Source organism: Bos mutus, chromosome 2 (assembly GCF_027580195.1).
Source record: "Bos mutus isolate GX-2022 chromosome 2, NWIPB_WYAK_1.1, whole genome shotgun sequence".
NCBI lineage: Eukaryota > Metazoa > Chordata > Mammalia > Artiodactyla > Bovidae > Bos > Bos mutus.
In genome coordinates, this window is record NC_091618.1 from 23,812,922 (window position 1) to 23,826,726 (window position 13,805).

General features: G+C 44.9%; 1 protein-coding gene across 2 annotated transcripts in view; it reads left to right on the forward strand.

The window, feature by feature from the left end:
* The first annotated feature begins 99 nt into the window (after window positions 1–99).
* The window catches only part of WDFY1 (WD repeat and FYVE domain containing 1), a 60,504-nt gene continuing 46,798 nt past the window's right edge, over window positions 100–13,805 (forward strand). Inside the window, exon 1 of one of the 2 annotated variants that reach the window (XM_070385890.1) lies at window positions 100–320. In XM_070385890.1, coding sequence (XP_070241991.1) covers window positions 184–320 — 137 coding nt within the window. In that variant the 5' untranslated portion in view covers window positions 100–183. The remainder of the gene's footprint in view (window positions 321–13,805) is intronic. The other variant, XM_005896698.2, reaches the window with a different exon arrangement.

Below are 13,805 nucleotides of genomic sequence, written 5' to 3' on the forward strand. Positions count from 1 at the left end.
ACGTAATTTTTTTATCTGCGCGGCTTCCGCAGCCAATACGGTAGGCGGCGGACGCACTCGGGAGCTTACGGCGGCGCGGCACCCACGCGGCCGAGGGAGCCGGAGCGAAACCCAACTGGTCCCCGCCCGCCCGCAGTCAGCTGATGGGCCGCCCGTCGCGGAGACCGCCGCCGCCGCTCGAACATGGCGGCCGAGATCCACTCCAGGCCGCAGAGCAGCCGCCCGGTGCTGCTGAGCAAGATAGAGGGGCACCAGGACGCCGTCACGGCCGCGCTGCTTATCCCCAAGGAGGACGGAGTGATCACGGCCAGCGAGGACAGGTAGGGCCGGCGGCTGGTGCGCGGCGGGGCCGAGGCGCGACGAGGGCGGCCCGGATTCCACCGGCTCCCGAGTGTGGGGGCCGTGGGGGTCGCCAGCCTTGGCCCTCTCCGCGTGGGGGCGTCCGCGGTCCCCGGGTCCCACGGCCCGTCGCCCCCCGCCAGACCTTCTTGGTCGCCGGGACCCCCTCCCTCGAGTTCCCGCCTGTGGGGTCCTCTACCCTTGACCCGCCGCCGCGCTTCTCTGGTCTCAGACCCCAGTCTGTGCTTCTCACCTCCCGGTCCGGGACACCTGTCCCAACCCCCGGCCACTGCGCTCTCCCAGCCAGGGACCCTCATCTCCGCCGCGCCCCTCCGGTCCGAGACCCCCCATGGTATACCCTTCGAGCCCGGGACCCCCGCGCGCACCGCCCCCCCCCCCTCCCCCGCCCCTTTGCCTAGAGCTGGAAGTGTCTCCTCCGCGGTCCGTTCCAAGCCGCCTTCTCTGGTAGCCAGGACTGGCCTCTGGTTCCCGCGGGACCGGGTGCCAGGGATCCCTTTCTTGAAACAAACCTCCCGGGGCTTCAGCACTCTTCTGCTCTATGCTGGGGTTTACACCTCTCTCTGGCGCTCACCAGGTCTCTAGATCAGTTACTTTTCCCCAGCTGTTAGAACCACTTGGATTGTTATTTACAAAACAAGGTTCCCCCCCGCCCCTCCCCAGAAGTGACTCACTTAAGACTCTAAGAATAATAAAAATGCTTTTATTTTTAAAGAAATTTGATATTTCCACTGTTAATGGAAAACCAGTTATCCCTTTCCATAAAAAATGGATGGCTAAAACGTTCATCTCTGTGCACCTAAAGTCAGCTCTTGTCTTGTTAACAGGGCGTCTTGCCCATCATACTTTGGGAAACACTGATCCTATGCGATTTTCTCATTCTCCCCAAGAGGAAACAGGTTCGTAGAAAGGCACAGAGATTCTGGTGACGCCAGAAATGCACTCCAAGATTCCCCAGTCCAGCTCTCTGGTCTTTCTAGGGTTTTGTGATTGTATGGGAGAGACATTATTTGTGTTGTAACTTTAGCGTTTTGTAAACCCTTAAAAGTTTCAAAGGTTAGTGGCTTTACTGTGGGAATTTGGAGGAAATGACTGGTGTTTTTGAGAGAAACTGTTTCCTTGCTGCAGTGAGTGTTCTTAAACGGTGATATTGCAAAAGAGGAAAGTCTTTTTGGAAGAAGGAAGGTTGTGCTGTTTTGTTAAAGCGGGAGGCACGGTACAGCCTTTTGTCGTCTAGTTTTTGAAGTCGGTAGTTTTGAGGGCCTGCTCCCACTGATAAGAGGAAACCTGAAGCCCCCAGTGCCTATTTGACCTTTGTATTTGGCTTTTGAGTGAGTTTGTTGTGAGCAGGCTATTTACCAGTCACTGACCGCCAACGAGGTGGAGAGTGATTGGTTAAACCTGAATGTGGGTGTGTCACCAGGAAGGAGTGGGAGACAGAGGGGTGCCTGAGCCACAGGGTGAAATTGTTCTTGTTCAGTTGCTAAGTCTCCTGTCCTTCTCAGGGAGAAGAGGGAACTGTTTAAAAAAAAAGACAAAGGACACAATAATGATATTTGCATGATGTGAACATAGATGGAGACATCACTTTATACAAGTTAGCTGTCTTTGTTCAGTAAAATATTTTAGTCGTGACTCATGTGTGTTGGGTAAATTGCTGAGTATTTGCGATTACTGGCCAGGAGCAGTGTTGATCAGTGTTTTATGGAAAGTGATTACTTAGCTGCTCTGGGACTGAAGTGTTGCAGGAAACACTTTCATGGGGGCACAGCAGGGTCCTGGCAGAGGACTGGACCAGGTGGGGGTTGGGGCCTTGGGTTTTTAATTTGTGTTTCAGGCCCATGGAACTTCCTGGGAGGCAGGACACTGGTTGAAACAGGTTCTACACTTTCTGAGATTTATGAAAGCATATGGCTATGAGGTTTTTTTGTTGTTGGATATGGTGGTTTGTTTTCACATTGTCATAAGTCTGTGTCATATTCTTCAATCGTTTGTTTATTCACTCATTTATAGATTTAGAAATAATCTCCTTATTGAGTGCCAGGCCCTGGACAGAACAAAGAGCAAAAGTCATAGCACTTGCCCTTATATAACTTCTGATTCATGATTTTATGGCCCCCGACCTTTTAGAACCAGCCAGGAAATAGAACACTGACCACCATTTATCATCAAACAAGCATTTATTGGGCACTTTCTGTGTGGCAGGCCCGTCTTAGATCTGTGGGTAGAAAACACGCTGAAATTGATGTTCCCAAAGGGCTGGATGGTATGGTGAAGAGATGGCCCTGTGCTCTCAACTCCCTGGGTGCTGGGGAGACACAGGGGAAGGAGGGTCCTTGGGTGAGCACTGGGTTTCAAGAAAAGCCTCCTGGAAGAGATATCACTGGTGAAAGGAGTGGTCTCTGTTACCCTGGTCCAGGCAGAGGGAAAGGACAGGAGGGAATCACAGGCGGTACAGAACCATGGTTATTTCTAGATGCCCAGAGCGGAAAGTGTACTGAGAGCTGAAGGCCCAGTGTCCAGTTATAGAAGGATCTGCCTTGTGTGCCACTGCTAAGATTTGGACTTCAGTTTGCGAGCAGTGAGAGACCATCAAAGAGTTTAAAGCAAGCAAATGATACCCTCAGAATGTGTACGTGAAATCTTTCTTTTTTTCAAAATATTTACTCATTTATTTGGCACGAGGGGGTCTTAGTTGCATCATGTGTGCTTGGTCACTCTGTCATGTCCGACTCTTTGTGACCCCATAGACTGTAGCCCGCCTGGCCCCTTTGTCCTTGGGATTGTCCAGGTAAGAATATTGGAGTGGGTTGCCATTTCATCCTCCAAGGAATCTTCCCGGCCTAGGGATCTAACCTGCATCTCTTCTCCTGCATTGGCAGGCGGATTCTTAACCACTGCATGTGGGATCTAGCTCCCTGACCGGGGATCCAACCCAGGCCCGCTGTATGGGGAGTATGGCGTCTTGGCCACTGGACCACCAGGGAAGTCCCCAGCATTTGTACTTCAAAAATAGCAATAGTTAACCTTTAAAAGTGCCCTCCCTCTTGCAGTAGAGAATTGGACCAGTGTGTGTGACTGCATCCAGTCCTCACATCTCCTGGTGAGATGGTTTCAATCACTTTCTCTTATCAACAGTTCCAAAATTCAAGGTATTGTAAAAGTCAGAGGTGTTTTTGTTTGTTTGTTTTTGTGAGTTAGGCCTGAAAACTCATTGGTGCTAAAACTTGACCTCAATAGATGAGAGTATTTGTAATCTGTATTTATCCCGTGTGGCATGAATATTCATTTGTTTTACTGTGGAGATATCAGTGCATTTTATTGCGGGTCCTACTGGGAGTTTTATGGAACATGTAGTGTAGGTGTCTGATTGTAATGAGCATTTGGCCATTTAGAAAACTGGGGTGCAAGGGGCACTGAAGTAACTATTAATACCCGAGGTCACGTTGCCAGTAAATGATGGGAATGAGATTTGAACCCAGGTCTGATTCTGAGGCCCAGGTTCTTTCTGCCGGGCCTACACGTTTGGAGAACCTGAGTTGAGGCAGTGTCAGTGGTTGATGACTCCAGCAACAAGTGTAAAATGCTAGGATTCTGCCTTTTGCCCTCCCCTCCGCCCGCTGGGGGAGGGGCATTTGGCAATATCTGGAGATATTTTGGTTGTCATAACTGGGGGAGGGTACTCCTGGAATCTAGCGGGTAGAGGATGTAACATCCTGTAACACACAGGACAGTCCCTCATGAAAAGGATTGGCCAGCTCCAAATGTCATTAATGCCAGTGCTGAGTTGGAGAAACCCTTGTCTAGGCTTAATGTACTTGTTCGTCTGATTTGCCTAGATAGTGGTTCTCAGGGCTTGCATGTGCATCAGGGTCACCTGGAGAGGGATCTTGTTAAAGCACAAAGATCCTGGTTCAGTAAGTCTGGGGCTGGGCCCCACAGTTTGCCTTTCTGTCAAGTTCCCAGTGATGTCCATGCTGATGCTGCTGGTCACACTTGGAGGGCAATTGCTTTACGCAAAAGAGAATTATTCGTCGTTCTTGTCTGTGGAGAGGCACTGGGAAAGAATACTGTTTATACCTTGTCCTCTTTTTTTTTTTTCAGTTTATGGGATATATTTGCCTGGAGCCATTTACATATACCCATCTATTTCCTAGTAAAACCGAGCTATATCTGGTAGTGCTAAATACAGAGAATTCCCCCAAGGAGTAATAAACTAATATGGAGGATTCAGCTTAATTCCATGGGACCTGGAGTCACTGCTAATGGTTTGGGCAGCAAGTTTAGGGGTCTAATCAGAAACATTCAGGGATTACTGTGCCCTGAAGGGTTAACAGAGAACGTGCTGCTCTTTCACGCGGATTCATTTGTATTTTGTTGGGGCTTCCCAGGTGGCTCAGTGATAAAAGAATCTGCCTGCCAATGCAGGAGGTATGGGTTCAATCCCTGGGTCAGGAAGATCCCCTGAGGAGGAAATCGCAACCCACTCCTGTATTATTGCCTGGGAAATCCCATGGACAGAGGAGCTTGGTGAGCTACAGTCCATGGGGTCGCAAAGAGCGACACATCTGAATGATTAAGCACATACACACAAATTCCTTTGTTTAAGCTTCGTTATTCATGAAACCTTAGTATTTTTAAATTTTAGTTTTCAAAAGTTGCACGTTGAAACTAGAATATCTGAGCATGCAGCGTAGAAAAACGATACATTGGTAAAGTAAAAAAAAGATATTCTTGAGTCAGTGGAGTATGACTGTCTTTCTAGTCAGGAAACTGTAAAAATAAAAGTAATAACCTCAGTATTACGTTTCAGAATTTAACTGCAGCAGTCATTTTTCTGGTCAGAGAAACAGAAATGAGACTGTACTTTCAGGACAGAACTGAAATGTTGTGAGGCAATTGGAAATGATCCCCCAGACACGTTTGCTTTCTGAACTTCTTGGAGTTGCACCACATATTTAGACAGTTGGTTGAAAAGGATAGATAGCATTTTTTTAAAGGTAAAATCTTACTAAAAGTCTTACCAGTAAGTTAAGGCTGTGGGCTAGCTATCTTCAATTTTGAAAAATAGAGTTTGGAGAGATGCCTGCTGATACTACTGTTTCAGGGGCCTAAAGGTCAAGGTTGATTTCTGCAAGAAATTGTTTTGTCTGGCCTAAGTCAAACAAAGAGAGATTGCGTATATTTTAAGATATTTTAGGATGTTGCACTTAGGCTGGTAAGCAATAGAGATCACAGAAGACCAACTTTTAAAATATTTTTGGTAGCATCTTCCTTCCCCGCCGCCAATAAACATTTCCCCCCTAATAAACATTAGCTGTTTATTTTTTTGTTTCCTTTTAGACATTTCTAGGCATATTAAGATGGTTTGAAGGAAAATTGTGTATTTAGTAGCTGTTCTTATAGAAACAATGCTAAATAAACAAGCAACTTGATTTTTAAGTGTTATCCTTGGGAAGAAACCTGGTGTAGCTGGAAGTTTTCAGTTTATACAGAAAACCAGAATGTTAACTGCTGTATTTTTGTTGTCTTGCAGTGCCTAAAAATAGACTTTCATTTGTGTTACAAGATAAAGTGAAGAAGTGAGAAGTTGGAAGCCTGGGCAGGAAAGCATCTATTGCTGTGTCGTTAGGAATGGGTTTTCATTGTTAAGATCATTTTCTTTCATAGCATAGTTTAGAACAGATTCTGAATCTTGAATGCCTGAGTTTGAATCCTAGCCATGTGACCTTGGGCAGGTTACTTTTTTCTCCCAGTGTTGTAGTTCTGTCATCTGTAAAATGGAGATAATAAAGGCTCCAGCCTCCTAATTGTGGGAATTAGATGAATTCACATGTAAAACACTTAGAACTGTACCTGGCACAGAGTTCATGTGTGTTGGCTATTATTATTTTCATTCCCATTTATTTTGCAGTTAATTGCTTTAATCTCATCAGAAGCTAAACATGTCTTTGCTTACGGTGACTTTTGAGTATGCATGTGCGTGCGTGCTCAGTTGTGTCTGACTCTCTGCAACCCTATGAACTGTAGCCCGCCAGGCTCCTCTGTCCATGGGGTCCTCTAGGCAAGAATCCTCCAGTGGGTTGCCATCTCCTCCCCCAGGGGATCTTCCTGACCCAGGGATCAAAGCCGCATCTCTGGCGTCTCCTGCATTGCAGGTGTGTTCCTTACCACTGAGCCATATAGGAAGCCCCTGGTATATATGTGTGTGTGTAAATAATGTGAAATTTTTCCTGCCTGAATAGAACAGTTTCAGAGCAATAGATGCCTTCCTGCCCAGGCTTCCGACTTCTCACTTCTTCACTTTATTTTGTAACACAAATGAAAGTCTATTTTTAGGCACTGCGAGACAACAAAAATACAGCAGTTAACATTCTGGTTTTGTGTATAAACTGAGAACTTCCACTTTGGGGGTCCCTTACAGACCTTATAACTGTCTTTGAGTCATGCCTTTTCAGCATTTCCATATTTGGTCGCTTGCAAGTCATGTCAGTCACATGTTTTCACTTATAAAAGTCCTTGCCCTGCTTGCTGTGTAAGGGACCCCCCGGACCACTGCCAGGTTCCTTGATTCACGAGGAGGACTGCCACTGAGTGGTCATCCTCACGGCCTCGCTGTATTTCAGTGGGAGGACAGGGAACAAAATCGATGATGGGAAAGGTATGGGGTGAAGTCCAGAGGAAACCAAGCGTGAGCTTCCAGGAGTCCTGGCCCTGTAGAAACTCTCAGGAGACGTTCCATTCCCCCAGCCTGGAGTCATCCCACACGTGTGAAATACTCACACTGGCTACCTCCAAGCTGTTTAGAGGCTCAAGATACCCAGGCTCTCACTGGGGGATGTTCCTGAAGGCAGCCTCTGCCTCACACGTGCCGAAATCCCAGACTCCCAGAAGGAAAGCAGGAGGTCATTGGTCTCTCAAATGGTAGTTTGGTTTTGGTTTTGTTTTATTTTTTTCCCATATTTAATTATTTGGCTGTGCTGGGTCTTAGTGGCAGCATGCAAACTCTTGGTTGTGGTGTGTGGCATCTAGTTCCCTGACCAGGGATCAGACCCAGGCCCTCTGCATCTGGAGCTCAGAATCTTAACCCCTGAACCCCCAGGGAAGTTGCTCAAATGTTAATTTGAGAAAACCCTCAGTAAATAAATCTGGAAGAAGCATGGACCAGAATTGCAAAACAGCCTCACTGTCTCCAATTGTTTTTCTTTTAAGTTTGTTTGCCCTTGTGTTTCAAGACTTCAAGGCTGTGAAGAGTTTGGAATGTTTTTGGTTTTTTTTTGTAATTTGGAAGTTAATGTTGCATGGACCCTACCTGGACTGACTCCATCCTCTCCTCCTGCTCCTCAGAGGTTGTAATAGCTTTTACCCTCACACTGGCTCACAGGGTAAAATAGCTTTTACCATCCTGGGTGGCACAGAGGTCACAAAAGATAATTTTGAGGCTGACAGTGGAAACAGCAACAGGAATGGTTCCTCAAGTCAGAAAGAAAACATCTTCTAGGTGGAAGACCCAGCCACCCGGCTTGTGGAGCCATTATTCTAATTTAGGGGCTGGCAAAGGTGCACATGCCCTTTTCCCCTGGGTAAAAGTCTGCTGGTGACAGAATCAGCAGTCTGAGGGTCACCAGTGTCATGGACAGGATTCCTTCCCTAGACTGTAGAAGGGGATGGAAATTTAAATTTTCTAAGCCAATCTGATTTTCCTTTATTCAAAAGAGGCAAGTTTCCCTGCCTTTCAGTTTAGTTAATTCAGTAAAAATCTAGTGTTTTCTCCCTTTGTTATTCAAAGAGGAAGGCTGCTTTCTGTCATACTAATGAATAGGGCAGAGTTCAAGAGACTTGGCTGGAAGGAAACTGCTGTTTGTTTGATAAAAACAGATAGTACCATTAGGGCTTCCCTGGTGGCTCATTGTTAAGGAACCCAGCTGACAATACTGGAGGCCTGGGTAGGGAAGATCCCTTGGAGGAGGAAATGGCAACCCATTCCAGTATTCTGGCCTGGGAAATCCCATGGACAGAGAAGCCTAGTGGACTACAGTCCATAGGGTCACAAAAGAGTCCGACACAACTGAAGCCACTGAAACAGCATTGTACCGTATCCTTTCCTCCTCTCCCTTTTAGGCCAACATCTTAGTGTTACATCAGTAGAAATTACTCGGGCTATCAGAGTTATGCATTTTTATCTGTAACCCTGGAGATACTGTCAGACTAGGAAAACACATCCTTTGACATAGGTAACACAAATGTTTGGTCATTTATCAAGGTATAAAATAGCATCAGCAATCCTAAGAGCGACTGGAAAATCAGAGTTCCCCAAACTTACTATTTTTTCCAAGTTTAAAAAAAGTCAGGCTTGGGGCTTAATTTGTAACACATGCTATATTCTGTATTCTTTTAAGCCAATTCAATGAATAAGCCCTGTATATCAGTTTACAATTTAAAGATGATTGAATTGCTTTGAGTTAGCTATTTGGGGATGATTAGGGTGTTTTTTGGAGAGCGTTTTGAAAGAGCCGGTTTTAGAAATGCTGATGTATCAGGCAAGGTAGAATTTGGCCTTGGGATTTTATAGAAATACCTGTGTGCTATTTGAATCTCTTTATCAAAGTATGGGCATGATTTTCAAAGTAACCATACCAGAAAATAATATGTACTGAACCCAAATGTATGTTCTCATTGGGCGATAGGTTTGAAAACGGTATTAATCGTGACTTGCACAAGGTGCCTCCTGGTTTGAGAGCCAGTGCTTTTCAGGAGGAAAATTATGCTTTAATCTGTCTTTTCTCTGTGTTGTAGCATATGTAAATGAGATTTTTATAAACTTGGTGATTTCCTAAAGTATCTTTTTAACTCGCTTTTCACCAGTTCTTTGACAGAGTGAAACCAAGGGGCTAGAAAAGATCAAAGGAACCTTTGTTCCTCATCAGGAGTATCTGTGAGCAGGTCACAGATTCATCTCCCTGGAATAGGTGCTTCTTTCTCAAACCTGTTGGTTTTAGTCTGCTTTTTATGTATCTACTCCAGTAAGTTAAAGGAACATACAGAATTCTTATTCTTGATAGGATGAAAAATATTGAGTAATATTTAATTAAGAGTAATATGATCATTTGTGCTTTTGCATAACTTCAATTTCTTGGAAATCAAATTAGCATCTGAGCAGAGTGAGGAGAAGGCAATGGCACCCCACTCCGGTACTTTTGCCTAGAAAATCCCATGGACGGAGGAGCCTGGTAGGCTGCAGTCCATTGGGTCGATAGAGTCGGACACAACTGAGCGACTTCACTTTCACTTTTCACTTTAATACGTCGGAGAAGGAAATGGCAGCCCACTCCAGTGTTCTTGCCTGGAGAATCCCAGGGACGGGAAGCCTGGTGGGCTGCTGTCTATGGGGTCACACAGAGTCGGACACGACTAAAGCGATGCAGCAGCAGCAGAGTGAGGATCCTAGAGCTCAGTTAAAATTAAAAGTGGACTTAATGTGTTTACTAAGTACTCTGAAATTTTTGGCACTTGGTCAATGCCAAATGCTGTTTTTATTTCCAATTTTAAGGTCAGAGTCCTAATTATTCTTAAAGATGTACTACTTGGAACAGGCAGCATAGTATCGGTTAGCTCTTTGCTGTGTTGCAGGCCGTCGTGAAATTTAGAGGCTTAAAACAAGAAGTGTCATCATTGCTTGTGAGCCTGTGAATCCCCTAGACAGTCCACCTGCTCACAGCCAGGCTTGCTTATACACGTGTTGGCCCTGCTCATTTCAGCCAGTCTCTTTCACGGGGCTTGCTGGCCACAGACTGGTAGAGGATGGCATCACCTGACACTTGGAGCTCTCTTCCTTGGGGTCCATCCTCTAGCGGGCTAACCCCTCTTCTTCATGTAGACGTAGCCTTTACTCAGGCCCAGTATAGAGCCGGTACTGCATTGCTGCAGCCACGTTCTCTGGGTCAAAGCAAGTCTCAGGACAGCCCATCTCCAAGGTTGGAGCAATAGTTTCCACCTCTTGTTGGGAAGAACTGCAAGGGCACATTGTAAAGCGCACACAAGCAGGGAGGGGTAAGAATTGGGCTTGTTCTTGCAATTTACCACCCCAAGCACTTAAATACCATATTGGATACTGCAGTTGATCTTAAGGTACTGAGAAATTTTGTTAGAATCACTATTCCTGTTTAGCGCAGAAGTTGGGTTTTTATTATTATTTTTTTTTAACCAAGTGAGAGTTTTGGGGTTGAACCTAGACTTTTCCACATTCTGCATTTATTTGGAGAAAAAAGGAATCAGCTTTGGAGGATAAAATGTAGAGTTTTCTGAATGCCCCTTAGAAAATTGTTCTGTGTATTAATTGCCATATGAAGCGTCTTTACTTTGAATTATTTACATTGGTGTTGTCTTGAAATGTGAATTTTCATCACCTTCTGGCAGAATAAGTAGACAAGAGTCAGAAAATCTGATCCAGTGCTGCTGTTGGCTTGTTTGATTTGTAGGGCTTTCTCCCTCCTGGCTTCTGCTTCCCTAAGTATAAAACAGAAGTCTTGGCTGGCATCTTTGTCGAGAGGATGTGGCCAGCATGTACTCAACAGACCACAATTTTTCTAGACTCCCGATGAGGTAGAAGGCAGGTGTTGCCTGTGCCACTGGGGTTCTTCACTGTGAACTCTAAGAGTTAAGCACGTTTCTGCAGTTGTTCTTATTGTTGTTCAGTCGTCCAGTGGTGTCCGACTCTGTGACCCATGGACTGCAGCATGCCTTCCCTGTCCTTCACCACATCCCAGAGTTTGCTCAAACTCATGTCCATTGAGTCGGTGATGCCATCCCACCATCTCATCCTCTGTGGTGCCCTTCTCCTCCTCCTTTCAATCTTTCCCAGCATCAGAATCTTTTCCAGTGAGTTAGCTCTTTGCATCAGGTGACCAAAGTATTGGAGCTTCAAACTGAATATCAGTCCTTCCAGTGAATATTCAGGACTGATTTCTGTTAGGATGGACTGGTTGGATCTCCTTGCAGTCCAAGGGACTCTAAAGAGTCTTCTCCAATATCACAGTTCAAAAGCATCAATTCTTCGGTGCTCAGCTTTCCTTATAGTCCAACTCTCACATCCATATGTGACTGTTGGAAAAACCATAGCTTTGACTAGATGGACCTTTGTTGGCAAAGTCATGTCTCTGCTTTTTAATATACTGTCTAGGTTGGTCATAGCTTTTCTTCCAAGGAGCAAGCATCTTTTAATTTCATGGCTGCAATCACCATCTGCAGTGATTTTGGAGCCCAAGAAAATAAAATCTGTCACTGTTTCCGCTGTGTCCCCATCTATTTGCCATGAAGTGATGGGACCAGATGCCATGATCTTTTAGTTTTTTGAATGTTGAGTTTTAAGCCAGCTTTTTCACTCTCCTCTTTCTCTTTCATCAAGAGGCTCTTGAGTTCTTTACTTTTTGCCATAAGAGTGGTATCATATGCATACCTGAAGATATTAATATTTCTCCTGGCAATCTTGATTCTAGCTTGTGCTTCATCCAGCCCAGCATTTCGCATGATGTACTCTCCATATAAGTTAAACAAGCAGGGTGACAATATACAGCCTTGACATACTCCTTTCCCAATTTGGAACCAGTCCATTGTTCCATGTCTGGTTCTAACTGTGGCTTCTTGACCTGGATACAGATTTCTCAGGAGGCGGTTAAGGTGGTCTGGTATTCCCACCTCTTTGAGAATTCTCCAGAGTTTGTTGTGATCCACACAATCAAAAGCTTTAGCATTGTCAGTGAAGCAGAAGTAGATGTTTTTCTGGAATTCTCTTGCTTTTGCTATGATCCAGCAGAAGTTGGAAATTTGATCTCTGCTTTCTCTGCCTTTTCTAAATCCACCTTGAACATCGGCTTGGCTTGGAGAATTTTGAGCACTACTTTGCTGGCATGTTAGATGAATGCAATTGTGTGGTAGTTTGAACATTCTTTGGCATTGTTTTTCTTTGGGATTGGAATGAAAACTGACCTTTTCCAGTCCTGTGGCCACTGCTGAGTTTTCCAAATTTGCTGGCATATTGAGCGCAACACTTTCACAGCATCATCTTTTAGGACTTGAAATAGCTCAGCTGGAATTCCATCACCTTTACTAGCTTTGTTCATAGTGATGCTTCATAAGATCCACTTGACTTCAGATTCCAAGATGTCTGGTTCTAGGTGAGTGATCACATCATCATGGCTATCTAGCTCATTAAGATCTTTTTTGTATAGTTCTTCTGTGTATTCATGTCACCTTTTCTTAATATCTTCTACTTCTGTTAGGCCCATACTGTTTCTGTCCTTTATTGTGCCCATCTTTGCATGAAATGTTCCCGTGTTATGTATAATTTTCTTGAAGAGATAGATCTCTAGTCTTTCCCATTGTATTGTTTTCCTCTGTTTCTTTGCATTGATCACTGAGGAAGGCTTTCTTACCTCTCTTTGCTCTTCTTTGGAACTCTGCATTCAGATAGGTGTATCTTTCCTTTTCTCCTTTGCCTTTAGCTTCTCTTCTTTTCTCATTTATTTGTAAGGCCTCCTCAGACAACCATTTTACCTTTTTCCATTTCTTTTTCTTGGGGATGGTCTTGATCACTGCCTCATGTACAATGTCATGAACCTCCATCCATAGTTCTTTAGGCACTCAATGGGATCTCAACCCTTGAATCTATTTGTCACTTCTACTGTATAATCCTAAGGAATTTGATTTAGGTAATTCCTGAATGGTCTAGTGGTTTCCCCTACTTCAATTTAAGTCTGAATTTGGTAGTAAGAAGTTCATGATCTGAGCCACAGTCAGCTCCTGGTCTTGTTTTTGCTGACTGTATAGAGCTTCTCCATCTTTGACTGCAAAGAATATAATCAATCTGATTTTGGTATTGACCATCTGGTGATGTCCATGTGTAAAGTTGTCTCTTGTGTTGTTGGAGGAGGGTGTTTGCTGTGACCAGTGTGTTCTCTTGGCAAAACTGGATTAGCCTTTGCCCTGCTTAATTTTGTACTCCAAGGCCAAACTTGCCTGTTACTCTAGGTAACTCTTGACTTCCTACTTTTGCATTCCAGTCCCCTATGATGGAAGGGACATTTTATTTTGGTGTTAGTTCTAGAAGGTCTTGTAGGTCATTGTAGAATAGTTCAACTTCAGCTTCTTCGGTATTAGTGGTTGGGGCATAGACTTGGATTACTATGATATTGAATGCACAGAGGCATGGTTTATTGCTTATATTTTTCAGGCCAGTGAGTCCCTGCCTTTTGGTGCCTTCTCTTTCCTGCCTTTCTGCCCCAGACTTCTTTGCTCTGCCCTGCCCCTGTTCACAGATCCCAGGGAGTAACTGTTGCTCTCAAGGCCCCATCCACCCAACACTTCTCGCCCTTGTGTCCAAGCCCTCCTCACCCCTCTGTGCTGACCTCCATGGATACATCAGCTGGACTCTGAGCAGCCACAGAGCCTCT